At 41.4% G+C, this 26034-nt stretch overlaps 1 protein-coding gene across 3 annotated transcripts in view; it reads left to right on the forward strand.

The window, feature by feature from the left end:
- Positions 1-26034, forward strand: part of DOCK3 (dedicator of cytokinesis 3) — a 580531-nt gene that overhangs the window by 473754 nt on the left and 80743 nt on the right. For all 3 annotated transcript variants that reach the window (XM_047849906.1, XM_047849909.1, XM_047849907.1), the window contains 9 exons: positions 8192-8316; positions 9834-9996; positions 10534-10640; positions 11206-11377; positions 11754-11851; positions 14630-14713; positions 15803-15903; positions 18703-18784; positions 22961-23131. In XM_047849906.1, coding sequence (XP_047705862.1) covers positions 8192-8316; positions 9834-9996; positions 10534-10640; positions 11206-11377; positions 11754-11851; positions 14630-14713; positions 15803-15903; positions 18703-18784; positions 22961-23131 — 1103 coding nt within the window. The remainder of the gene's footprint in view (positions 1-8191; positions 8317-9833; positions 9997-10533; positions 10641-11205; positions 11378-11753; positions 11852-14629; positions 14714-15802; positions 15904-18702; positions 18785-22960; positions 23132-26034) is intronic.

Genomic DNA, 26034 nt, shown 5'->3' on the forward strand with positions numbered 1-26034 from the left:
TAAGAATGAAAGAAGAGAGATCACAACCAACACAGAAATAAAAACAATATTAAGAGAATATTATCAGCAATTATATGCCAATAAAATGGGCAATAGGGAAGAAATGGACAAATTCCTAGAAACAAATACACTGAAACTGAAACAGGAAGAAATAGAAAATTTGAACAGACCCATAACTAGTAAGGAAATAGAATTAATAATCAAAAATCTCCCAAAAAAACAAGAGTCCAGGGCCAGATGGCTTTCCAGGGGAATTCTACCAAACATTTAAGGAAGAGTTAACACCTATTCTCTTGAAGCTGTTCCAAAAAATAGAAATGGAAGGAAAACTCCCAAACTCTTTCTATGAAGCCAGCATTACCCTGATTCCAAAACCAGACAGAGACCCCACTAAAAAGGAGAACTATAGACCAATTTCCCTGATGAACATGGATGCAAAAATCCTCAACAAGATATTAGCCAACCAGATACAACAATACACTAAAAAAATTATTCACCATGACCAAGTGGGATTTATACCTGGGATGCAGGGCTGTTTCAATATCCACAAAACAACGTGATTCATCACATCAATAAAAGAAAGGACAAGAACCATATGATCTCTCAATAGGTGCAGAGTTTTTTAAATGGTCTTCTTTCTTGGTAGAAGAAACCTGCTTTTGAGTTAGTGTGCTCTGGCTCAGGGCCAGGTTTTTCCCAAATCAGTGGTTCTCCAGTGTTAGTATGTATCCGAGTCACCTGCAGGGCTTGCAGACACAGAATGCTGGGCCCACCCCCCATGAGTTTCTAATGCAATAGGATTGGCGTGGGACCCAACAATTTACATTCCTTATAAGCTCTGAGACGATGGTAATATTGCTTGGTTGGGACCCCTTTTGAGAACCATGTCCTAGAGAGGACTCTGCCTTAGGGAGGCTTTGTCCCTCCCTAAGTCAGACCTGGCACAAGTACTGCTCTCTGGGTTTGCTCTGAACTTGCCCATTAGAAAGCAACTCTGCAGGCATGGCATCCTTCTAGGGGACCCTCTGATTCTTGCCCTTGTGCTCAGAAATACACTCTGTCCATGGGGCGCCTGGGTGGCGCAGTCGGTTAAGCGTCCGACTTCAGCCAGGTCACGATCTCGCGGTCCGTGAGTTCAAGCCCCGCGTCAGCCTCTGGGCTGATGGCTCAGAGCCTGGAGCCTGTTTCCGATTCTGTGTCTCCCTCTCTCTCTGCCCCTCGCCCATTCATGCTCTGTCTCTCTCTGTCCCAAAAATAAATAAACGTTGAAAAAAAAATTAAAAAAAAAAAAAAAAAGAAATACACTCTGTCCTTTGCTTTGACTCTTGATAAAAAGTGCATGCTTCATCACCGATCTGCAAGTGATGTTTTTTTTTTCTCTTTTCCTGTTTGTCTTAATTGTTCTTGTCTCTCTCTGTGCTGTCCCCTCATTGTCGCCCCTTTCTTTCTGGTGCAGAGATGAAGATAGTTGGGTGTAAGTTCCTGCTTTTGTGTGTCCTGTCTGCTTTTGCCTGCTTTGTTTCCATCTTCATTTGTTTCATGGAATGTTGGAATACTGGGGTGGGGTATCATGTACATTATTAATCCTTCATCAGCCTCACCCTTTGGGGTAACTGACATAAAAAAAGAAGATACTAGCCCAATCTAGAAGACTGTGTATTACTTTAGGTGTTCATTAAGATCTGAAGTAACTAAGAACATAGTGGAATGTTTAGAAAACGTTAACAAGCCCTAGGTGTATAGCTACGGGGAAAGTTTGTATGAGACACATCAGCTACTTCCATTGAAAGGAAAATGAGTAGTGCTTATCCCAGGCTATACAGAATCAGAAAGGTAGAAAGCTTCTCTTTTCAGCTCTGTTGGACACATCTCACATAAAAGACAAAGGCATGACTTTTGAAAGAAAGCTCTCCTCAGGAAGAGTGATGAAAGTATTTGCCACAAGTAGTAGTGGTCAGTCTGACTGTCAAATGAGGCTTTGGCAATATCTAAGGGATGATTTAGGAATGATCACATCTGGTCTGACAACAGGTTGGAATAACCCAAGAAAGGAATAACCCTTGACCCAAGAAAGGAATAACCATATATAAATGATGTCAGACCATGCCCATTCTTGTCTTCCTGTTAGAGCAGGGAACATCACTGATCTTGTAACAGTTGAAACCAGTAGAAGTGTGACACTGAAGACATGGTTTGAAAGTAAAATACTCATGAGTATATTTCTCTTACCCCAGTTCCTTTCCCCAGCAGCAGCTGTTGTTAACCATTTTCTGCTTAATTTTTTTTTAACATTTATTTATTTATTTTTTTTTTTTTTTTTTTTTTTTTTTTTTTCCTGAACATTTATTTATTTTTGAGACAGAGAGACAGAGCATGAACGGGGGAGGGTCAGAGAGAGGGAGACACAGAATTTGAAACAGGCTCCAGGCTCTGAGCTGTCAGCACAGAGCCTGACGCGGGGCTCGAACTCACGGACCGCGAGATCATGACCTGAGCTGAAGTTGGCCGCTTAACCAACTGAGCCACCCAGGCACCCCAACCATTTTCTTCTGTAAACATCCAGAGATAGGCTATGCACAAACCATATTTCATTTTTGTTTTTTTTCTTTTTGTGCAAATGGTAGAACACTATGCCCATTGTCCTGAGCTAAGAATTCTTGGAATTTATTCCGTGTGAAGCATGTGGGACCACCTCTATTTTCTCATTGTTTTTAATGGGCGCATATGGTTCTACTTTCTGGGTGAATCACAATTTGTATAGCCCTTTATTGTGTGTATTTAGATTATTTCCAGTCTTGTGTTACTACAGTGATTCAAAATAAATATCCTTGTATTTAAAAAAAGAAAGAAGGTAAAGAACCTGTCTTTTCTAGATACTCTGAGAATTCCCGTAAGAGTCTTTTTTGGCAGGGGGAGAGGTCTCTTCTTTAAAATAATGGGTACCTGGGTGGCTCAGTCGGTTGGGCGACAGACTTCCGCTCAGGTCATGATCTCCCAGTTCATGAGTCGAGCCCCACATTGGGCTCTGTGCTGACAGCTCAGAGCCTGGAGCCTGCTTCGGATTCTGTATCTTCCTCTCTCTCTGCCCCTCCCTGACTCATGCGCGCGCTCTCTCTCGCTCTCTCTCTCTCTGTCTCTCTCTGTCTCTCAGAAATAAATATTAAAAAAAAAATAAGGGGCACCTGGGTGGCTCGGTTGGGCGTCCGACTTCGGCTCGGGTCATGATCTCAAAGTTTGTGGGTTTGAGCCCCACATCAGGCTCTGTGCTGGCAGCTTGGAGCCTGGAGCCTGCTTTGGATTCTGTGTCTCCCTCTCCCTCTGCCCCTCCCCCACTCATGCTCTGTCTCTGTCTCTCTCAAAATCATCATAAACAAACATTTAAAAAATAAAATAAGAACTATAACGCATTACAACATTGGTCATATGCCTGAAATTGTCTAAGTTGAATGGTTGTTAATGTCTCCATATCCCCATGATGCTGTCGGAGGATTTCACTCCTATTCTGCCAAAAGATAAAATTGGTGCCATGCTGAGCAGGCTGCTATGTCTGCTGAGAGAGAGAAGGTTAGTTCTAGTTTCACATGATCTTAAGGGAAAGAAAGCACTCTCCCTCCTAATCCTATCTAGAAGTAGACGAGGTATAAGTAAATAATAGTGTTAAATACTAGTATCCTTGAACCCAAATCTTCCTAATATGTGGTATGACTAATTTATACAGAAGGAACATGAATGTAATAAAGAGTCTAAACAAGACTGAGTGCCCAAATCTGTATTGGCTGTCCTGGATTATTTCTCCTGGGATGGAATTCTACATAGGCTAGAACCATGTGGACCCAAAATTCCTGGTAAGGCTGGAGTATCTGGCAGGAGATTCTCCTGCTAACAGATGCTCTGGTGCACAAGCCAGACCTCAGAGGTTCTGAAACCTCTCCAGAGACTGCTGTCAGAAGAGATGTGCAAACACATTGTGAGCTCTGTTTCTCCAGTGTCATACCAGGGTGCAGGTCTTCAGAGGATCACACCTGGCCACTGAGGTGTGCAATTCTCTGTGACTGCTGGATGCAGCTCTGTCACAGTGTTCTTGGCCCCCTAAGATTTCTGGTAGCTGAAGAACACTGTTTCCTTCTAGAACCTCCCACTCCATAAAGACCCCAGAATGTTTCAGGCCAATCCCTGACATAAGAAGGTAGCTTCGGGTTCATTACTCTGCTCCTTCCCAGCAGCTGCTTATTTATACTTACAAGAATCTGGATTTTTGATGTGTATTTGCAGTGTAGTAAAGCTGTTCTTGACACATAAACACCCAAGCCAGGTATCAGGAAACTATAGTCCCTGGGCCAAATCCAGCCAGAGGCCTATTTTTGTACCACCTGCCAGCTGAGAATGTTTTTTCACATTTTAAAAGGGTTGTGAAAGCAAAGAACATGTAACAGAGACCTATGTGACCCAAAAAGCTTAAAATATTTACTATCTGGCTTCTTACAGAAAAAGTTGGCCAACCTCTACCTACTCTTAAGTACCTAGTTCTCTGGCAAGCAGCTATACCAACAGCTGGCTACTCTCTGAGACTGTGAAAAGAACAAAGTTTATTCTGAGGCCCTCCTATAAGAACAACCTCATTCATTCATCTTTCCATTCAAGAAACTCTGTTGCATGTCAGCTGAGCACTAAACAGAGATAAAAAGGCATTGCTGATGCTTTTAGATGCTCTGCCAACCTTAGGAAGCAGAGCACACCTAACAAAGGGAGGCAGAGTTGCCCTCAATAATACCTACTCCCACATCCCGCAGAAAAACCTCCCACTTCCATACCCCTCTCAACATTCCTCTGTTCTGCTTAAGGGCTGCCTAGTCCCTAACACCCAGAAAAATTTCAGCAGCAGCTTCCCAGCAAACCCCCATGGTCTGGTTCCCTGGCATTAAACCCTGGAGAACATCAGAATTGCCTTGTGATTTTTGGTTTTGTTTAAAGTATGTACACAAGCCTCACCCAATACCAACTGGAATCTCAAGAGGTAGACGCTAGAAATCTAGTTTTAATAAGTTTCCTAGGTGATTAGAATGCAGCCACCCACCCAGTGTTCTGTAAACTAACCTCACAAACTACTGCTCAGGCCTTCTCTTTCCCATCCTCATTGTAATGTGCCTGTCCTCATCCCTCTCCTGGTAATATTTCCTTGCAATTGGCGCTAAAGTTTATAGGAGCCTCCTGGAGACAGTGCCTTAACCCAAACACATGATTCCACTGTAGGCTTTGTGAACATGTAACATGTAATAAGGACAGCTGAAGAGCAGGGAATCTCGGGAGCTGTCAGGCAGGCCTGGGTCGTTAGATCCCAGGAGGCTTTCACATTGGCTGCTTCTTAGGTTTTCTCCTAGTTCCAGGAGAATTAGTGGAGAGCTCTATTTAAATGATCCCCAGAGAGCTTTTGACAAGAAGGCCCCAGCAACATTAACTATCACAGTTCTCGAAATTGAGGCCATAATTTGCAAAACTGCAACCCATAAAGAGGCCTAATACCTATTCTGCTGAGAATAGTCCTGGTGTAGGCAAGTCTGTTCTCCAAATAAAGAGCAGCAAAAGATCTGATGAAATCAAGCTGCTTCAGTCTGTAACTCAGAGGGTATGTTTACTTGTATTGATAAAATGTCTCAGCAAGATATCACTGAAGGTATTCTATTTAAATAGGAAGTTTTAAAAGAATGAAAGCTGTAGGAATATCTAGCCCAGCCCTTCCATTTTAAATTAGCATGTTGATTTAAAATGCTCCAGAGGAGCTGCCCCAGAAACCATGGACTCACTCTATATAATCAACACAGACCAAATTCTGTCATTATCAATCTCCAAGGTAATTCCCACTTTTGTATGAGTATTCTGTATCATATATTGATAGGAAAAGCTCACATGTTTCATTTGAAGGACACGTTTATTTATGGTTAACTGTTGTGGAGAGCCACAGAAATTTAAAATGTTTGTACAAGCTAGAATATTATTGCTGGTAGCTGGTATCTGCTTTTACAAGTCATGTGGATTACCTTGAGAATAACTTCTAGAGAGTGCTGGTTTAAACCAGAGTAATAGTTAAACAAAGTACCTATCCTGTAGATTAGACATTAAAATTCTCTAGACTATTCACTTTCTGCCAAATCAGTGTAGAAATTTAATAATTACTTAAATTCCATAGAAGAGCTAATGTGTAAGTAAAAGACTTTTATCAAAAGAAGGCTCTAAGATGTCTGTTTCAATTGTTAAAAATTCAAGGTGTAACCAACTGTGATTTGTCCCATTATAATACCAATTACCTATAATAAAGGTCCCATTTAATTTTGAATTTTACTTTTAGGAATGATTTTATTCAGCTTCTGCCCTTACAATAGCAAAATGATGGATTTGACTTTCCCTTCTGCTTTCCTTTCCTACCTTACCTGCACACCTGAGTGCTATTTTAATGATATGCTTGAAGGGCCGAAGCAGAGATGTCCAAAGGAGGCAGATTAAAGTCCAGACTCCTGAGAATTCGAAGTAGAGGCTTTTCTCAGCCAGGAGGGAAGTCCATGTGAACTGCAAGAATAGACATCCTCTAGGCTGTCCTACCTATCCAGCAGTTAGTTGCATTTGTATGTGATTTTCAGAACATAATTTCCTTTCCCTTCATGGTAGCCTCAGGGCTGTTGGGGAACAAGATGTTTTTCACACATTAGAGAAAGTTCCCTGGGCTGTCAGAGAATAATTAATTGCTTCTCGTTGGCTGTTCTTCCTCACTCATGCTGAAATATTTTGAGAACTTCATTATGCAACTAAATAACCATGGCTGCACTTCTGGTATAGTAAGACCACCTGAATAATAGGTCTGGTCATGAAGACCTCCACAGCTCAAGATATATGCCAGTTCTAGTCTATCATGTTTCATGCATAGGAGATACTAAGACACTTGCATAATCAGAAAGGTAGTCTGTGCAGAAAATGAGCCATCATCATGTATCTGACCAAACCAGAAAGCTTACTTGCTAACCAAAAACAATATCTGTTTATTTCATTGTGATTCCAAGTAATGAACATTTTCAAAATTTTCAGTTTTGCTAAGAACTGAGGTAGAAAGAATGTTTTGAATTGGCTTACTTTGCAAGTTAATCTTTCCATCACCTCTCAGTTGAGTTCTTCAGGCTGTTAGCACATCTTCACTTTGACCTTACATGTTTTCCTATACCATTTTTTTCCCTTTGAAGATTTTTTTCCCAGGACTTTACATTGTTGTTGTTGTGGTTGTCATCGTGGTTGTTGTTTTGAAAGTCAAAATACCTTCTTTAGAATGTATGAATAAAATTGGTCATGTTACAAACTTAGAAGCTTAGAGCAGCCCAAATGAGCTCTTCTTATACATGAATAGACAATCCCCTTACCCTAAAAAAAAGGCAGATGTGGTCATTTCTTAGGTCATTTCGGCTTGCAGTTTGGGCTTCACCTGCCCAAGTCTCGAGCAGCAGATATTGGCAAAGTGGGCAGAAGTCAGAGAGAAGCAAAGAGCATAACAGATTGTTACCCCAGTGCTTTAGCACCTGTGCTTCTGGAAAGTCATCTGCTCCCAGAGCACTTGCAACACAAAGAAGAAAAAAAAATGACAGTCCAGTGACCTGGGTCTGGCATTCCAGTAAGGGATGGGATTTGGAGCTAAGCCTCCAGAAGGAAAAAGTAGTGTATCCTCTAGTCAGACTCAGAAGGGTTGCAAGTTGAAAAAGAAAACCCATAAAGGAAAAAGGAAACCACTTTTTTTTTTTGGAGGGAAAGGAGGAGTGATTAGTAGTTAAGTAGTAGACATAATACAATAAATGTTATTCCTGTTGATTCTAAAAATCTTCCCCCTTTGGAAGGTTTAGATTTCAGCTATTCTCCTGGAAGATAGAGAGACTGAGTAGTCACCTGTAATATAAGAGAAGATTCTCTGCCTCAGCTTTTCCCACCCTGGACAAACTGTGGTGAACACCTTTAGAAATTAGACTTAGAGAGCACCTGACTAACCAACAGAGTGCTGCCGCACTGATATCAGTAGAATGTCCACCGTTATTAACCAAGCTTGCAATGCTCTGAGCACCCACCTCAACACTGGAGGATCCAAATGCTAGCCTGGTCCTCCGTACAAATGGGGCAGTGTGCCTCCTATGGTCTTGAAGACATGACATTTCTCTCCCCATAGGTGATATCCGCAATGACCTGTACCTAACCTTGGAGAAGGGGGATTTTGAGAGAGGGGGAAAGAGTGTACAAAAGAATATTGAAGTGACCATGTATGTGCTTTACGCAGATGGAGAAATACTGAAGGTAAGACTTGCCAGTCAGTTGGGAAAGGAGGCTAATCCTGTAATAATTTTAATGAGTCTATGGACTTTATTCAGAGACCCATTCATCAAGCAGACTGCACTCACATCACCACATATGCATTCTTCTCTGCCTTTTCTTCAAGGAAACCCTGCAGTATGCTTTGATAATGACTTCCAGTGTCACACAGCCTTTTTAGAAATTCTTCCCAGTCTGACCTCAATCCTTCCTGCTCCAATTTAGACCTATTCCCTCTAGTTGTGTCCTACATGTTACTTTTTCTGCCATTCTGTCTAGCATCAAGCTACCTACTTTTGGCAACTGTTATTAGGTCCCACTCTTTTTGTTCCTTAAGCTAATGAAAGCTAAAAAAAAGTTTCTCTTTGGTCAGGAGTAGGACTTAGGCACTCACTGGCTGGTACCAAGTTATGTTACAAGGAACAGCAGACTCAGGCTGTAAAAGATTATTTCCAGCCAATGCCAGTACAAGGATGCAAGTGTATCTTCTGTCACTCTTCATTCAAAGTGAAGACCTGGAGTGCTGTTTTTCCATTGTCAGTTTGTCAGATTTCCCTCAGTCATGTCATGGTGAAGTCGCTAGCAAATAACAAGGCATCATTTGCACAGCACTTGACAGAAGGCAAATCACTGTTTTATAGACCTCGCTCCTATATGTTGACAATAGCCTTGTGAGGTAGGCAGAGCAGGAGTGGTCATCCACATTTTACAAAAGTAAATAGGTAAAATTAGTCAAAATCATCCCCCAAAGCTAGAAATAAATGGAGGATATTGTTTAATTGGTGGTAGAAGCACTGATTTTTGTTTCATTTTTAAAAGCCCATCTCGAAGACTAAGGCGTGTCCATTGTTGGCATGGATAATGCCAAGGTCAGCAGAGCTGTCAGCTTCTCAGACCACCCTTGTGCAGATAGGGAGCTGCTCCTGATTGTATTGCCTGCAACTTCCTGTCTTCCAGGAAGATGGGACTACATCTTCATGGCAATGTCTGAAAACAGGAGGTCAAATTAAATCTGGTCTGCCTTGTCTATATCCAAAGACAGTCAGCCACGGGCAACCTAAAATGCCAGTGCAACATTGGGGTAAGGAAGATTAGAAAACAGGCTCTCTCCACTTTATAAATTAATTCATTTTCTGATCAGGTAAAGTGCCATATACAGTTGACTTCTCCTGTGGAGTTCATTGTTTCCTTTCTTAATGAGGATGAAGAACCTATCTTAGTGGTTCACATACACTGTTGAGCTGCCCTCCAGTTTATTGAGCAGCGTGTGTGGTTACTTTTGCCCCATGGAAAAGAAGGAGCATTGTTGACTGCTGATTCCTTATGCCATCTATACAGTTGTTTCCAAAAGTATTGAGTTTAAGTCAAATGAATTTTCTCATCTTGTAGATTTGGCCTGGTGGGAAAATAAGACTTGCGCAAAGGAGAAAGTGTCCTAGTGACAGAGAAATCCATGGGCTTCCTCCAGCAAGATCACACTTTATTTTGCTTCTCTCTTCCAGGATTGTATAAGCTTGGGTTCAGGAGAGCCGAACAGGAGTTCCTACCACTCCTTTGTCCTCTACCACAGTAATAGTCCTCGCTGGGGAGAAATTATCAAATTGCCCATCCCCATTGACCGGTTCCGGGGCTCCCACCTGCGCTTCGAGTTCAGACATTGTTCCAGTGAGTGAGACTTCTCTCCACATTCCTTGGAAGATATGAATGTTCTATTGTCTCAGAGTTCTTTCCTCAGAAAGAGAATTAAGAGGGTTCTTATTGTTGGGGCAATAAAATGAGTTCTGAATAAATGGGTACTCAGAGATGGGGTGTCAACAGAGGCTGTTCTGTGTACAGTGACTCAAAACCAGAAAAGGTCTAGTACTCGTCCTTCTTTGTGTCTGGTCCAGACACTGGATAATTACCAGTGTTATCCTCCTTTGGATGTCTCCTGTGTACATATTAAACTGTTCCTTAAAGAGCCTCTGATTTATCAAGACTAGCAATCTAGTTTCTATTTGGGTCTAGATAGCCTGTGTACCTTGGGATATAAGTGGAAATTCAGTCTAGTACATTTATCATCATTCCTGCAGTCAGGTATGTACCTAATTAATGAAAGCAAGGGATAAAGAAGTAAAGAATGTAGGTGATAAGCACAAGGGGAATTTCTGTTAAAACGCAAAGTGAAGGGCAAAAACAACTAACACTTAGCTCTGGTTGCAGCAAAGGACAAAGGGGAAAAGAAACTCTTTGGCTTTGCATTCTCACCCCTGATGCGGGATGATGGCACCACTCTCTCAGATGACATCCATGAGCTCTATGTGTACAAGGTATGGAGCCTGGCTGTCTCTCATCTCAACCTTCACACTTCTGAAGCCACTCTCACATATGGTTCTGAGTTAGGTGGCTTTCAGTGGGCAGGCCAAAGGATCCAGGGTAGTGCGCTGGTAGATGACAGCAGGACAGCTGTGGGCAGGCTTTTGTCATGTAACTACAGTGACCTTCCTCCCACAAGTAATGCCAGCAGGCCCTTTGTCCCTCACCTCCCACTCCACAAGTAATGGAAGTCTATTACCAACTCCTCTGTGCCATTAGCTAGTACATTCAGAGACCTGCCATTTGAGATCATGGTTTTGTCAGCTATCACAGCATGGCTGCCACCCAAAGTTGCCTGCACAGCAGATGGAGGCCACCTGCCCCACCATGTTCTCTCTAAAAGGCATGTGAGCCATATGGGGAGTTTCTGAACAGAAAGCACTCTTCTAAGAGGACCTGAGGCCCAAGATCTAGCCTCAGGAAGATGAGAGCAAATATCAACATCGAAAAATCTGTGACCTGAGTTTTCCACATGTCATGGTTCAGGAAACATTCTGTGTTCTCTACTTTTGCCTGCAGTGCGATGAGAATAGCACGTTTAACAACCATGCTCTGTACCTGGGCTTGCCCTGCTGCAAAGAGGACTACAATGGCTGCCCTAACATCCCCTCCAGCCTCATCTTCCAGCGCAGCACCAAAGAGTCTTTCTTCATTTCCACACAGCTCTCCTCCACCAAACTCACCCAGAATGGTAGGTGGTGGTACCTACAGGGTGCTGCGCTCCCTGTCCTCAGTGACTGGTTCCATGTTGCTGATACATGCTAAGGGAAACAGAAGTCAATTGCTTTTTCATGCCACAATGAGGGCATTCTTTTCATCTGAAGTTGAAGGAACCACTTGGTAATAGCAACCTGTAAGATTTCCCATGGTTTTATTAGCTCCAGAATGCACCTCCAGATTTCACAGATGTGTCTTTGCCCTTGATATCAGCACTAAAGAGTCTGTTGTAATGTTAGCAGCTACTTACTTCTCTTCCCCCAGATTCCACCTGTCCTTGGCAGGGAAAGTCTGGGTTTTGCTTGTCCTTGGCATAGCCAGTGTTCACTACTTTTGGGCTTGCTTTGTAGTGGACCTCCTTGCTCTGCTGAAATGGAAGGCTTTTCCAGACCGGATCATGGACATACTAGGGCGGCTGCGGCATGTCAGTGGAGAAGAAATTGTTAAGGTATGCCTTCCTATAATTCATAGATGCTACCTAAGTAAGAATCTGGGCAGAAGGTCTTACTTCACCTTGATTTCTACCAGTATACCTCTAAGACCATTTCTCAAAATATAATTAGTGAGTAGGACTAGAGTTATTTTTCTTTTTCTTTTTTTTTTCAGTTAGCTTCTTTTTTAAAAGTAAGTATGACATCAGGTTTATTACCTTTTAGAAACTAAGTTATAAACCCTATTTTCTGACTTTTTTTTCTTCCTAGAAAGTAAAATGATAATTAGAAACATACCCAGTGCTTTGTGCTGCCTCCTCTTCCTTCCTTAGGTCTCTTTCTCATTTTCCTTATATGTAACCCTTTTACCACAAACCTGGCCTGAAGTCTTTCTGGCCGTACTCACTTGATTATCTAGAAGAACTCTAAATACTCTCCATTAACTTGTAGCTGCTGCTTTTGCCCAGTCTCTCACTTACAGTCCATACCAGAGACCTTTCCCTACTCCCTGCCTCAACTGCTTTCTCTAGATACCTTTGTGACATTTCCCATCTATGGCCCCGTCAGGCTGACAGCAACACTACAAGTCCCCTGTTGTCTTCTGTAAGGCTTCTCTGCATTGCACAGAGTGTTTGCCCACCTGACACCTCCTGATGGTGAAAGTGCTGCAGGTGGATTCTGCACAATGGACTGAAGTCTGCTGAGGAAAGTGGAGGTGCTTTTGATGATGAGCAAGAGCAGTGGAATGTAGAATGGACACTAAGTGTCAAGAAGACAACTTGTCATCAGTGAGCATTGCTCTGTCATTATAATTATCAAATCAATTAGCACAGATACCCTATCTATACTTTCATTTTATAGCTCCATTGACTCAGTAACACACAACATGCTGTCTCCAAATGAGAAACAATTTTAAAGTCTGTATACATCTGTATATTTTTATGAAGTTTTGTCTGAATTTTGTTTAAATCAATTAGAGTATCATAAATTTTAAAAAGAACTCTTAACCAAGCTAATACTAGTTTTTGAAACTTAAGATCAGTTTATTCTCAGGGCATATTTTTCTTTTAAATATATCCAATATTGCACTGTATATTAACTAAAATATAAAAATAAACATATTTAAAATATCAATTAGCTGACAAGGTATTAAGAGAAGTGTATGATTTTTTTTTGAGAGAGTAAGTGAGCATGAGTGGGAGTGGGGGTAGGGGCAGGGGAAGAGAGAGAATCTTAAGCAGGCTCCACGCCCAGCATGGAGCCCAACACAGGGCTCAATCTCATGACCCTGAGATCAGGACTTAAGTAGATATCAAGAGTCAGACACTTAACCTAGTGAGCCACCCAGGCACCCCAAAGTCTGATCTTTTTGAGGCTGAGTAGTGTTGTATTTCCAGTAAGAGACTATCTTATCAGCATATCTGCTTTTAGCATCAATAATTGATCTCAAACCACCAGAAGAGAGTGTGAAAAGAATGTGCCAGCATTTTTAAATATTATTTTTTACTTTTTATTAGACTATTTCAAATATACACAAAAGTAAAATGGTATAAAGAACCCTACATGTATCTATCACCTAGCACCAGCAGTCATCACCCTATAGCCAATCCTGCCCATCAACGCTGCCATCCAAACCTTCCACCTTAGAGTTGTTTTAAAGTAAGTTGTAACTTGGCAGTGAGAAAGAATGAAATCATGCCATTTGCAGCAATATGTGAATAAAACTGGAAGGTATTATGCTGAATGAAATAAGTCAGTCAGAAAAAGACAGATATCATATGTTTTCACTCATATGTGGATCTTGAGAAACTTAACAGAAGACCATGGGGGAAGGGAAGGAGAGAAAAATAGCTACAAACAGAGAGGGAGGGAGGCAAGCCACAAGAGACTCTTGAATACAGAGAACAAACTGAGGGTGGATGGGGGTGGGGAGAGAGGAATATGGGTGATGGGCATTGAGGAGGGCACCTGTTGGGATGAGCACTGGGTGTTGTACGTAAGTAATGAACCATGGGAATCTACCCCAAAAACCAAGAGCACACTTTACACACTGTATGTTAGCCAATTTGACAATAAATTATATTAAATTTAATAATAAAAAATAAACAAATAAAATAAAATAAACATTGTATCATTCAGTTGCCTTTTGACCACAGAATGTTAGACTTTATTTTGGAAGAAGACTGTCAGTATCCTTGAGTATTTTCCTCTCCCTTGGATTTTGTATCTTAAAAAGAAAAAGGCACATGTTAAAAACCAAAAACAAAATGGTACTTCTTTTACCCTCATTGACAGACCTCAGCAACAGCTTTCTCCCTTCTCCAAGAATACTGATTTCTAGACCAAAACATGGTTTCTATAGTTAAGACCTAGCCTGCCACACCCTCATTCAAATGTCCTCTAAAGAGTTAGGCCACAATAAAGAGTGAGGGGCTACTAAACTCTTTGGGGTCCCAGGAGAGTGAACTCTTTTTCTCAAAATGAATTTGGCATCAGAATCACTTAGATTGACTTTATTTCAAAATTACAATTCTACATGGATGTCCTGTTTTTTTAAGTGACCGTTCTTTCTATAGAAATTTTGCACTTACCCAAGAGAAAGAGCCTCTCCAAATATCTCTCAGGGCCCTTAGCTAGGTGGAGGTGGGATCCTAGATTAGTTTAGTTTAAGTGGTGATTTGAGATCTTAAGAGATCTTTGAGTTTGTTTATTGGGAGATGAGTTCATTGGTGTATGGAAGTTTGACCATGTGTTCAAGGTCCTAAGATCTGAGCCCTCTGGTTTTTATGTTGCAGTTTCTGCAGGACATCTTAGATACACTCTTTGTGATTTTGGATGATAATACAGAGAAATATGGCCTGTTGGTGTTTCAGTCTTTGGTAAGTCTCACCCCTCCTGACTTTTCATTTTTATTTATTATTTCTGTCATATGTTTTTAAAAATCCAAGGGAAGCAGTTTATTAGAGTGAGTCAGTATAACATCTATGTAGATGTTTCCAATAGAAAAGTGGCTGAGGAGTGTCACCCAAGGAAGACCAACCAACCTACCAACCGGGCAGATCCCTACAGCATCAAATTTGAAGAATTCAGCATGGCCAGGTCCGGGCCTCAGTAGTTTTGATACCTCAGTCTCATCACTGTTGCAGAGTTGCCTAGCCCCTGAAATAGAGACCTACACCAATAAAAGGCTTGGAGACTGATATAGGAAAACAGATGACCTGTTTTTTCACCTACAAAAATAAGGTATAATGGCCAGGAAGAGCAGAGTCTCATCTGTGATGGTCTGAGCATCACACTCTCTCCCTTTGGGCAGTTGTTTGGGAACCCAAATCTCTGTAGGTTGCTTAGTGAGAATGGACAGTGATTTGAATGTTCAGTGCATTTTGCTTAATATATCCTGTCCTATAGGAGTGCTGTATATTCAGGAACCATATACTGTAAGTCTACCTGATAGATGAGGAGCAGAAGCGAGAGTTAAAATGGCACTTGCGTAGATTGCCCCTCTGGCTTTTCTTCCTTGCTTTCCTGGCCAGCCAGCCCCATTTCGGAAGGGCACAGCCTTTCATAGGTTGATCTGGCTCAGAGGACAATCTTTTTTTTTTTTTTTTTTGTCTCTTTTCCAAATTTTTTGAGACACCTTAGAATTTATGCCACCTTACACAGGTATCGCTTTGCCTTTTCCTAGTCTGTATTGTGTCATCCAGCATTATTATGAAGAGAGAGGCTCAGAGTAACACTAGCACAAACAGATGAGTCCCAAGTCCAGACTGGGTGGCCGGGGGCTGTGGGAATAGAGCAGACAAGACAGAAATACAGGTACAGAATAGAAATCTTACGTTCTCTGCCCATGGAAAACACTAGAGAAAATACTGACAGTTTGTCATTTCTTGAAGAAGCAAGAGTTCTGTTTCCTGCTGGGGATAAGTCCAGGGTCTCCAGTGAACTGTAGTACCCTACATCTCCTTCAGGTATTCATCATCAACTTGCTCAGAGACATCAAGTATTTCCACTTCCGGCCTGTAATGGACACATACATCCAGAAGCACTTTGCTGGAGCCCTGGCGTACAAGTAAGTTCCATTTAGCATCATCATTAGGATTTGTGTTTGAATAGAAGGACAGGCTTAAAAAAGGTTCCATGACAACCACCATTCATTCAGCTGACATTTTTTTTATTTTTTATTTTTAACATTTATTTATTTTTGGGACAGAGAGAGACAGAGCATGAACGGGGGAGGGGCAGAGAAAGAGGGAGACACAGAATCGGAAGCAGGCTCCAAGCTCTGAGCCATCAGCCCAGAGCCCAACGCGGGGCTCGAACTCACGAACCGCGAGATCGTGACCTGAGCTGAAGTCGGACGCTTAACCGACTGAGCCACCCAGGCGCCCCCAGCTGACATTTTTTTAACTTCATTTTTTTCTAATTCTGATAAAATACACATAATATAAAATAATACCATTTAACTAAAAAAAAAATTTAATGCTTACTTATTTTTGAGAGACATAGAGAGACAGATTGGGAGTGAAGGAGGGGCAGAGAGAAAGAAGGAGACACAGAATCAGAAGCAGGCTCCAGGCTTTGAGCTGTCAACACATCCTGATGCAGGGCTCAAACCCACGGACCCCGCACAAGATCATCACCTAAGCCGAAGTCAGACGATTAACCAACTGAGCCACCCAGGCGCCGCCCCCCCCCCGCCATTTTAACTATTTTTAAGTGTACAACTCAGTGGCATTAAGTATGTCCACATTGTTGTACAACCATCACCACCATCTATCTCAAGAACTATTTTCATCTTGCAAAACTGAAATTCTGTACCCCTTAAATAGTAACTCCCCATCACCTCCACCGTCCCTTAGCAACCTCCATTGTTACACTTTCTCTTTTAATTTGCTTATTCTAGGAACTTCATGTAAATTGAGTCATACAATATTTATATTTTTGTGTCTGGTTTATTTCACTTACCATGTCTTCAAGTTCCATCTATGTTGTAGCATATGTCAGAATTGCCTTCCTTTTAAAGGCTGAATAATGTTACGTTGTATGTATGTACCACATTCTGTTTATCCACTCATCCATCAATGAATACTTGGGTTGCTCTCACCTTTTAGTTATTGTGAATAATGCTGCTATGAACATGGGTATACAAATATCTCTTAAAGACTGATTTCATTTCTCTTGGGTATATACCCAGAGGTGGGATTGACCACTATACTGTTTTCCACAGCAGTGGCTGCAGCATTTTACATTCCTGCCAGCAGTGTTCAAGGGTTCCAGTTTCTCCACATGCTCAAGCAAAGACTTTTTATTTTTTGTTGTGTTTGGAGAGGGATTTTTTTTTTTTTAGAGTCATCATGCTAACTGGTGTGAAGTGGTATCTCATTGTGGTTTTGATTTGCATTTTCCTAATGATTAATGATGCAGAGCATCTCTTCATGTATTTATTGACCATTTGCATATCTTCATTGGAGAAAATTTATTCAAGTCCTTTGCCCATTTTTTAAAAATGTTTATTTATTTATTTATTTACTAATTTATTTGAGGGGGATGCACAGAGAGGGAGGGAAAGAGAGAGAATCCAAGCAGGCTCCACGCCCAGGGCAGAGCCCAGTGCAGGGCTCAATCTCATGACTGCAAGATCATGACCTAAACCAATTTGAAGTGTCAGAAACTCAACCAACTGAGCCACCAGGCACCCCTCCTTTGCCCATTTTTTAATCAGGTTGTTTGGTTTCTTAAGTGCTGTTTTTCCAGTTCTATGTTGAGTGGAAGTAGAAAAAGAAGGCATCCTTATTCCTGATCTTAGAGGAACAACTTTCTTTCACTGTTGAGTAGGATATTGGTTGTGGTCTTTCAGCTGACATTTTAAACCATAGTTTACTACACAATTGTCATTCTTTTCCTTCCAAGAACTGGCAGCAAAGCTACTAAAAGTAAGTCTTGCTTTTTCATTGAGAAACATGAATAGCTAAAAATGGCACCAACATGGGGCGCCTGGGTGGCTTGGTTGGTTAATCATCCGACTTCGGCTCAGGTCATGATCTCACGGTCCCTGAGTTTGAGCCCTGCGTCTGGCTCTGTGCTGACAGCTCGGAGCCTGGAACCTGTTTCGGATTCTGTGTCTCCCTCTCTCTTTGCTCCTCCCCTGTTCATGCTCTGTCTCTCTCTGTCTCAAAAATAAATAAACGTTAAAAAAAATTTAAAAAATTAAAAAAATAAAAATGACACCAACAATAAATGTCAAAGAAATAAAAAACTATTGATAAAAGATATAATATAAATGGTTAACATGGAAAACAGAAGTTATCTAAAACCATTAAGGCAATTTAAAATTGCCTCATTTTCTTCTATAGAATTAGCACAATTTTTGAAAATATATATAAAACCAACGGGTGACGAGGCTGTGGAGTCACTGGAACTCTGACACTTTGATATCACTCTGTAGAGTGGGCACTTGCTGTAGAGCGAGCAAGGAGAGGCACATAGGACCGTATACCTTTATCCAGAATCTGCTACTTACTAGTTATTGTTGTATGTTCTGGAGACGTAGAAATTTTAGACAAAACAAAATTACAGGTGAAGTCTAGGACTCTAGGAAAACTTTCTTATCAAAGAAAAAATGTGTGTCAGGGAAAGAGGGAAAGAATGATTATAATTGCTAATTAAAATGTGGCAACTCTACAGACGAGGCATGTTGTATGGTCTCAGATGATCTGAAGATTTCACATTTGTAACAGATCCATCACTCCATTCTGCCTCATAAGCAGTATATTTATTTTTCCTGTGTGGCAAATTCAGGGCTGCAAAAATTTCAAACTGCATTGCTTTTGAGTTAAAGTGGGGTTTCTGGAACTGTTCTCTTTCCCAGGGAGCTCATTCGCTGTTTGAAGTGGTACATGGACTGCTCAGCAGAACTGATTCGACAGGACCACATTCAGGAAGCCATGAGGGTAATGTACTGAGCTCACTGTACATAAAGGGCCCACCCCTGCTGTTGTTTGTCAGTAATTTCAATGGTTTAGTGTGCAGAACAAGTGTCGACACCCCAGTACACTGGCCTGCTTTCAGGAATGCCTTGGACCACATAATTCCCCATTGTCCATCTTAATTTTGCCCCAGACCTTTATTCCTAACAGTGTTATCTTAAAGCAGAAAGGAGGGATGATGTACATGCAACTCCTGGCCATCCTTCCTGACTGGTTTTGCCAGCAGCATCCATCTCTGCTTCCAGTGGCCAAACATCATATCTCCTTCTAAACCAATGTTGGTGGCAACATTGATTAGACTTAAGATCTTCCAACTTTTCCTGTCTTCAGTGGTTACTAAACATTGTTTTTTAGAACTGTTTTAAGTAAAAAGAGCTGATTGGATGCACTGTATATGGATACATTAAGAAGATAATCTTAAAACCTTGACCTTTGGAAGAAACCGGAGTCCCCCATGGCAGCACTCCTGCATGGACAGGTTCCGAGATAAGGCAGCCTTTTGCATTTCTGGGCAGCTCCAGTTTTCAGGGGACCATTGTCATTGTGAGTTAACTTCACTTTCTGGTAACTTCTTTTCATGGTACTTCTGTGGAGACCCACTGAGAGAATGTTGATTTCTCTTTTGCTCAACAGTTCTCAAGATAGCTTTTTAAAGAAAGTTGCCATATCCCTTGGGAACTCACAGCAAGTTCATGCTTTCTCCCTTTCCGCCCCTACATTTTCTTGTTCTTGAGTTATTTTTTTTAGTTGCTTTTTAACCATGTCTTTCCCACCCTTTCCAGTTAGTAATAAAAGAAGAGTGGCAACAAAGTAGTTCTGCTTTTTCTCTGTCCTCTTTTAATTTCACATCATTTGCTCTGAGTACCATTGGGCCTGTGATTTTGTTGTTCTTGTCCACATGCTAACAGGTGAGACAGGTGCTTCCCTAAACATTACCAGACTGAAGAAGCAAAATAAAATCATAGGTCTGTGTTTCCCCTGCCTCTTCTCCGTATGTTCTGTAAAAATCTAAGGCCATAAGTATTATTTCTGTCCTTCTTCGTATAATACATGTCTACAAAGCAGTCAGCATCTGTTGTGGATGCCAAGATGCAAAGAAGAATAAGACAGACCTCTTGCCTTGAAGAACACATCCCCACTGAAGCATGCTCAAACACAGGTGTAGAGCAGAGTTCTGAGTGTGATGTGGGGACAGAGCCTGTATTCTGTTCTTCTTTAAACCCAGTACCTGGCAGCTGCCTCAGACAATATTTGAGGGGATAAAAGTTGAGTTAAATGCAAAAGATTCTATGTGAGTCCCTAAATTAATTGCTCAGGATACTGGAGAAAGCATCACAGAAGTTGTTTTCTCCTAACAATCAGTCTTTCAGTCATTCCGTCAAGTCAGTGTTACTTAATACCTGCCATGTGTCAGACACCGTAGTAGACACTGGAGATTCAGCAGGGGCCCAAGCAGAAAAGGCTGTGCTTTCATAGCACTTCCATCCAAGTGGAGGAAAGACAGACAATAAATACACAAATTAAGTGGGGAAAAAAACTTGATAAGTAAGAACTATGAAGGAAATTTACTTCAGATCAAAATTTTAGGGAAAGTTTGTCTGAGGAGGTGACCTCTGGGCTGAAATCGATGTGAAGAGCTGGGAGATGAGCATTCCAGACAGGAAACAGCATGTTTAAAAGCCTGGGTGGGAAACAACTTGAGTTTTCAAGCAACCAAAAAATAGCTGATGTGACCAAAGCAGGGAATCAATTTCAAACATTAAATTGGATGTGTGAAGTGATAGAAAGGAAGAAGTGCTGGTTCCAAAGAATCTGGCTAGATCAGCTGAGTTGATATCAGGGTTACTTAGGAAGATGCAGAATTCTGGGAGAAGATCAGGTTTGGGTGGAAAGAAAGAAGATATCCATTTGGGGGAGCACTTTTCTGAGGTACTTTCATACTTATTCTTACCGCTGCAAACCTGTTTGAATGGCCTCTCATACTAATGCATCCAGTACTAAGGTTTTATCAGGTCATTTCCCCTTCTTCTTCAAGTTTTAGTTGACAAGTCCTCTTGACCAAACCAGTAAATCTCTAATCAGTCCTGTTTTCATCCTTCATAGGATGCGTATGGTCCTGGCCTAGCACCTCTCAGTCTGGTATGATAAAATGTGGACCAGGAAACCTCTTCTTACTCTTGATTCAATATATACTGCCACTCATTCGCATCTCTTCCTTTCACTTTCAAAGTCGTGGCCTTTCTAAGAAAGTTTGACCACTAAGGAATATGAAAATAAAGAGTCTTTCGTTTTCTTACTTGGTTATTTTGTTTGTCCCTTGTGAATGACCTGTAGGAGGTATCTTTGACAGGTTTGAGTCTGGTATTTGGCAAGATATTCTAAAAAGACAGCACACTTTTCACTGGTGAGCTATCTCAGGTCCCCCAGGGAACCATGAAGAGAAAAGAGCAGGCACAATGGATCTTCTTGGTGCTTGAAAGGTTGTAATAACTTTTAGGATCTCTTTTTCTTTCAGGCTTATTAACTTAAGTAGAAATGCACAGAGTGGCTGCTTCACCGACCATTAAGTGTTTCATTGTCTCCATGAAGTGTTGGGAGCACCCTTGAACTTTGAACAAACTCCATAGGCTCCACCACTCACCTCCTTCCTCACTGGCCCACCCTCTTCTCTTTCCCCGGTTGCATTTGTCAGAGGCAACCGGCCATCACCTGGTCCTTCCCACGCTGGTACTGACCATAAAAATCAAGAGGAGTGGGCAAGGGAAGTCAGGGGGTGATGGATGACTGGAAGTGGACTTATTTTTTATCCCTCATGCAGGTTTTCGTGGGGCCATCTTGGACGTTGTTTTATATTTTAAAATTTAATGAAGATACTAAGCTCTCAGGCCCAGGAAATGCAAGCAATTTTTCTGTCTGGTTGTGCCCTTCACTGTGAAACTAGTGGATGTTTCAAGCCATTCAATACACTCTTGTGTTAGCTGTTTCAAACTGGAAAAAGAAAACAGGTCATGAGGTACACATTTTCCCTTTTAAAATTAGAGTATGTAGCACACATCTCAGTGGTTCTTTTCAGACCAGGCATTAAAAGTCTGGAATGGAGGCTGTAGCATTTATGCTGCTGAGGCCACACACTTTAATTTTTTCTAATGCAATCTTCTGGTGCAAGGCTTGGAAGACATATTTTTCTAACCTAGCCATTCTACAATGCCTACTGAATTCTATATGGGCTGCAAAACAAAACAAAATGAGGTTTTGTTTTACCAAACCTTTTGATAGATACATAGGTCATGAAAGGTAGCTTGAGAATTGTTTTCTATTTTATATTTCAAGTAACTGAGCTCCATTTGTTTCATCCTTGGATAAGTTTCTCTCCCAATGTCTCTGCCTTCCCAGTGTCTGGGAAATCTGTGGCATTTCTTTGATTAGAAAGCATAGTCTTAGATCTTCAATCTGTTCTCTTAAAAGATAATTACTGTGCTCATAAGCATGGGCCAAGCTGTAAGGACTCCTCAGAATTAGATACTGCTCCCAAAATAAGTTATGGGAGCTTCATCTTCTGCATTGTTCAAAAATTGTCTGTGGGAAGGTGTCCAGGTTTAGAAGAGGATAGAGAGTGGGTGTGTCAGGTCCACCTGGGGCTGTGCAACCTGGGGCAAGTTTTCTCCAGAGTTAATGTCCAGTGAGAAGGCTGGCACCATGTCAGACCCCAGCTATATCTCAAAGGTGCAGAAGGCTCCTTAAGGACTTTTCCTTCTTGGAATAAATTTAAGAGAGGTTACATCATTGCTTTTGAACCCTCCTATTTCCAGACCTGAAAAAAATACAAAGAAACTTCATTTTCTTTGGATCCTATATGGTCTTGAATTCAGCTGTTGTGGTTCCTCAGTCTGTGGTTCCTCAATTCCAGAACCACAGAAACAGTTGTAAATTAATTTGATGATTCCTCAGTAAGAAGACAGCTGCTGCTCAGTGACCAGTTGGACTTTGGAGATAAAATTAAAAAAAAAAAAAGTGCTTGTCTCCACAGTTGAAGTTGTTCATCATCTTATTTGGGTATAGAATTTGCTGTTACTTTACCCTTTATTCCCTGCTGTGTTAGCTCTTGGCCATCTTTAACACCTCTCCATCCCTTTTACTTAGGCCTTGGAGTACCTTTTCAAGTTCATCGTGCAGTCCAGGATCCTGTACTCCCGAGCCACCTGTGGGATGGAAGAGGAGCAATTCCGGTCCAGCATCCAAGAACTTTTCCAGTCCATCCGGTTTGTGCTCAGTCTGGACAGCAGAAACTCAGAAACACTCCTTTTCACTCAGGTCTGTAAGCTGCAGGGAAATTTTGCTGCTGGATCCTTGTCTGTCTTAATGGCTGGTTTCTTTGTCCTCTGGCTTCTAGAGTTGAAGAAGCCCTGCCAGGCTCCTATGTGTTGGGTAAAGGGTTACTTGCAAGGAAATACCTAATAGAACAAAATGCTGTTTTTACTTCAAAGTCAGCTATGCCCCAGCTACCAAATATAAGATAGCCCAGTGGCTTTAGGGTGGGGAAGAAGCACAACTTTATTCTCAGAAGGCTCTTAATTTTTTTTTAATTTTTTTAACTTTGAGAGAGAGCAAGCACAACCAGGGGAGGAGCATGGAGGAGAGACAGAATCCCAAGCAGGCTCCATGCTACCAGCACACAGCCCGATGTGGGCCTCCAGCTCAGAACATTGAGATCATGCCCTGAGCCGAGATCAAGAGTCAGACGCTCAACCAGCTGAGCTACCCGGGCACCCCTCAGAAGCCCTCTTTAAACCAAATTTATTTAGTTACATACTTTTTGTCATTTATGAACATCTTATTTAAAGGGGATATTTAGAACATAATGGAGAATTTTATTTCCTAGTCACTGTTAATTTTTTTTTTAACTTTTTAAATAAACTTTAGTACTTGTCCATTCCAGAAGTTAAGAGTAAAATAGGCAGAAATAACTAGAAAACTTTGCTTAAGAATTAAGATTAGGGGCACTTGGGTGGCTCAGTCAGTGAAGCGTCCGACTTTGGCTCAGGTCATGATCTCACAGACTATGGGTTGGAGCCCCACATCGGGCTCTGTGCTGACAGCTCAGAGCCTGGAGCCTGTTTTGGATTCTGTGTCTCCCTCTCTCTCTCTGCCCCTCCCCTGCTCACACTCTGTCTTTCTCTCTCTCTCAAAAATAAACTTTAAAATTTTTTTTAAAGAATTAAGATAAAATTCTATTATAAATATCAGTGTGGGAAGGAAATTTGCTTCCTTATATTAGAAATGCCCAGTTAGCTAATCTGTTACCTTTTCCAAGTAGCTTCATCCTAGAAAGGATCCAAGATAGTGTTTATTACCCCAGTCACAAGGGGGTTATTTTCTTATACAAATAAATTCAGAATTTTATCTAATAGATTCCATTTCTTTGATTTTTTTGAAGCCAATTATTATTCAAAACCTATCAGCAAAGATCAGACAGCCTCTCTCACGTCCATTCATTCAGTTGCTGCCAGGACTGTCATGAGTGCAAATATATGTTTAAATATCTCCTTTAAGATTAGAGTAGTCTGGGGGGCGCCTGGGTGGCTCAGTTGGTTAAGCATCCAACTCTTGATTTTGGCTCAGGTCATGATCCTACAGTTCATGAGATCGAGTCCTGAGTTGGGCTCTGTGCTGACAGTGCAGAGCCTGCTTGGGATTCTCTTTCTCCCTCTCTCGACCTCTCCCCTGCTCTCACTCACATTCTTTCTCTCTGGTTCATTCTCTCTCTCTCTCTCTCTCTCTCTCTCTCTCTCTCTCTCTCAAAATAAATGAACATTAAAAAAAATATTAGAATAGTCTTTTTTTTTTGTTTTCCACTTGACCCTATGTTGCTCCCATGCCAATTGCCTTTAAGCCCCTTGGACCAGAGAACAGGTGAGCAACTGTGAATGAAACTCTTTAAGTGAGGATTCTTCAAGGTCTCCAGGTGCCTCTGTAAGAAAGGCTCATTTGATGGTCTCTCCTCCAGAGTACTCCAAGCAACTCCTCTTCCTCCTTGTGTCTCTCCTCTAGCTCATTGGTTCCTGCCAACAAGGGCCCAGGACACCTACTCTTCCTTTCAGCATACAGAGATGTGGGGAGCTCAGAGGTAGCTAGCAGAGCAGGGCAGATATGCTTTCTGAGAACTTGGCAATGCTTTGTACTGCATGGCATACTCCTATCTCATCAGGATAGTTCAGATTTAGTCTCAGCTTAGACCCATGTCAGGATCAGACCTGCTTCTTTGGTTCCAGGCTCATGTTTCATAAGTTTCAGAATTCTCAGCAAGTCTATGGTTCAGTCAGATTATGTCTTTGCTTATGACCACTAGGAGATGTTAGGGTGCAAGGATCCTTCTGTTCTGGTGCATAAGTATGGGAAAGCTCACCATTTAAGAGAGCATTTACTATTTGCTTTTGATTATAAAGGACCTGCTTTTCCCCCTTTGTCTTTTGTATCTAACTGCTTATGACAGCATGTTTTTGTGCTTGTTCTAATCATTGCAAAAAAATCTCTGATATCCCAGGGAGTTATAAATCTATAGATAGAAAATTCATGTAAGTTCTATTCTTGGGCCTGGCCTGAGCAGAATTCATGTAAGTTCTATTCTTGGTTCTGGCCTTAGCATAGACTGTAGAATGACAGACATGTTTCCCCATGGCATACATTTTTACTCACTCTAGGCCTGCTTGATAAAGCAGTCAAGGAAAACAGCCTCCCATTCACTACCTGCCATGCAGGAAAAGTACGCTCTCATCTTCTCATCTCAAAGTGACATTTCATTACCCTTTGTGAATTCTAGGTTAATAATGTAAGAGTATTGAGAAGTGGAAAAGCTTTCTTCATGTTGCTTCCATGTAGACAAGAGAGAATGAGGACCAGCATTTATTGAAAGCCAATGATGTGCCAAGCACTCTAACTGGAAACTAACTTCATGCATCTAATTTTTTTTCATGCCAATACCAGGAGATAAGTGATATCATCATCTTTATTTTATAGATAAGAAAACTGATATTAGGCAAATAACTCACCTAAGGTGATGCAACAGATAAGTAGTAAAGTTGAGATTTGAACTCATGTCTAATTCCAAAAGCCATTCTCTTTCACCTATACTACTCTGCCTGTAAAAGGCTCTTGAACTATTATCAGGTTATCATAAAGAGTCTACCTCATGGGTCTACCAGAGCCAAGATCCATGA

This window comes from Prionailurus viverrinus, chromosome A2, assembly GCF_022837055.1.
Source record: "Prionailurus viverrinus isolate Anna chromosome A2, UM_Priviv_1.0, whole genome shotgun sequence".
NCBI classification, from domain to species: domain Eukaryota; kingdom Metazoa; phylum Chordata; class Mammalia; order Carnivora; family Felidae; genus Prionailurus; species Prionailurus viverrinus.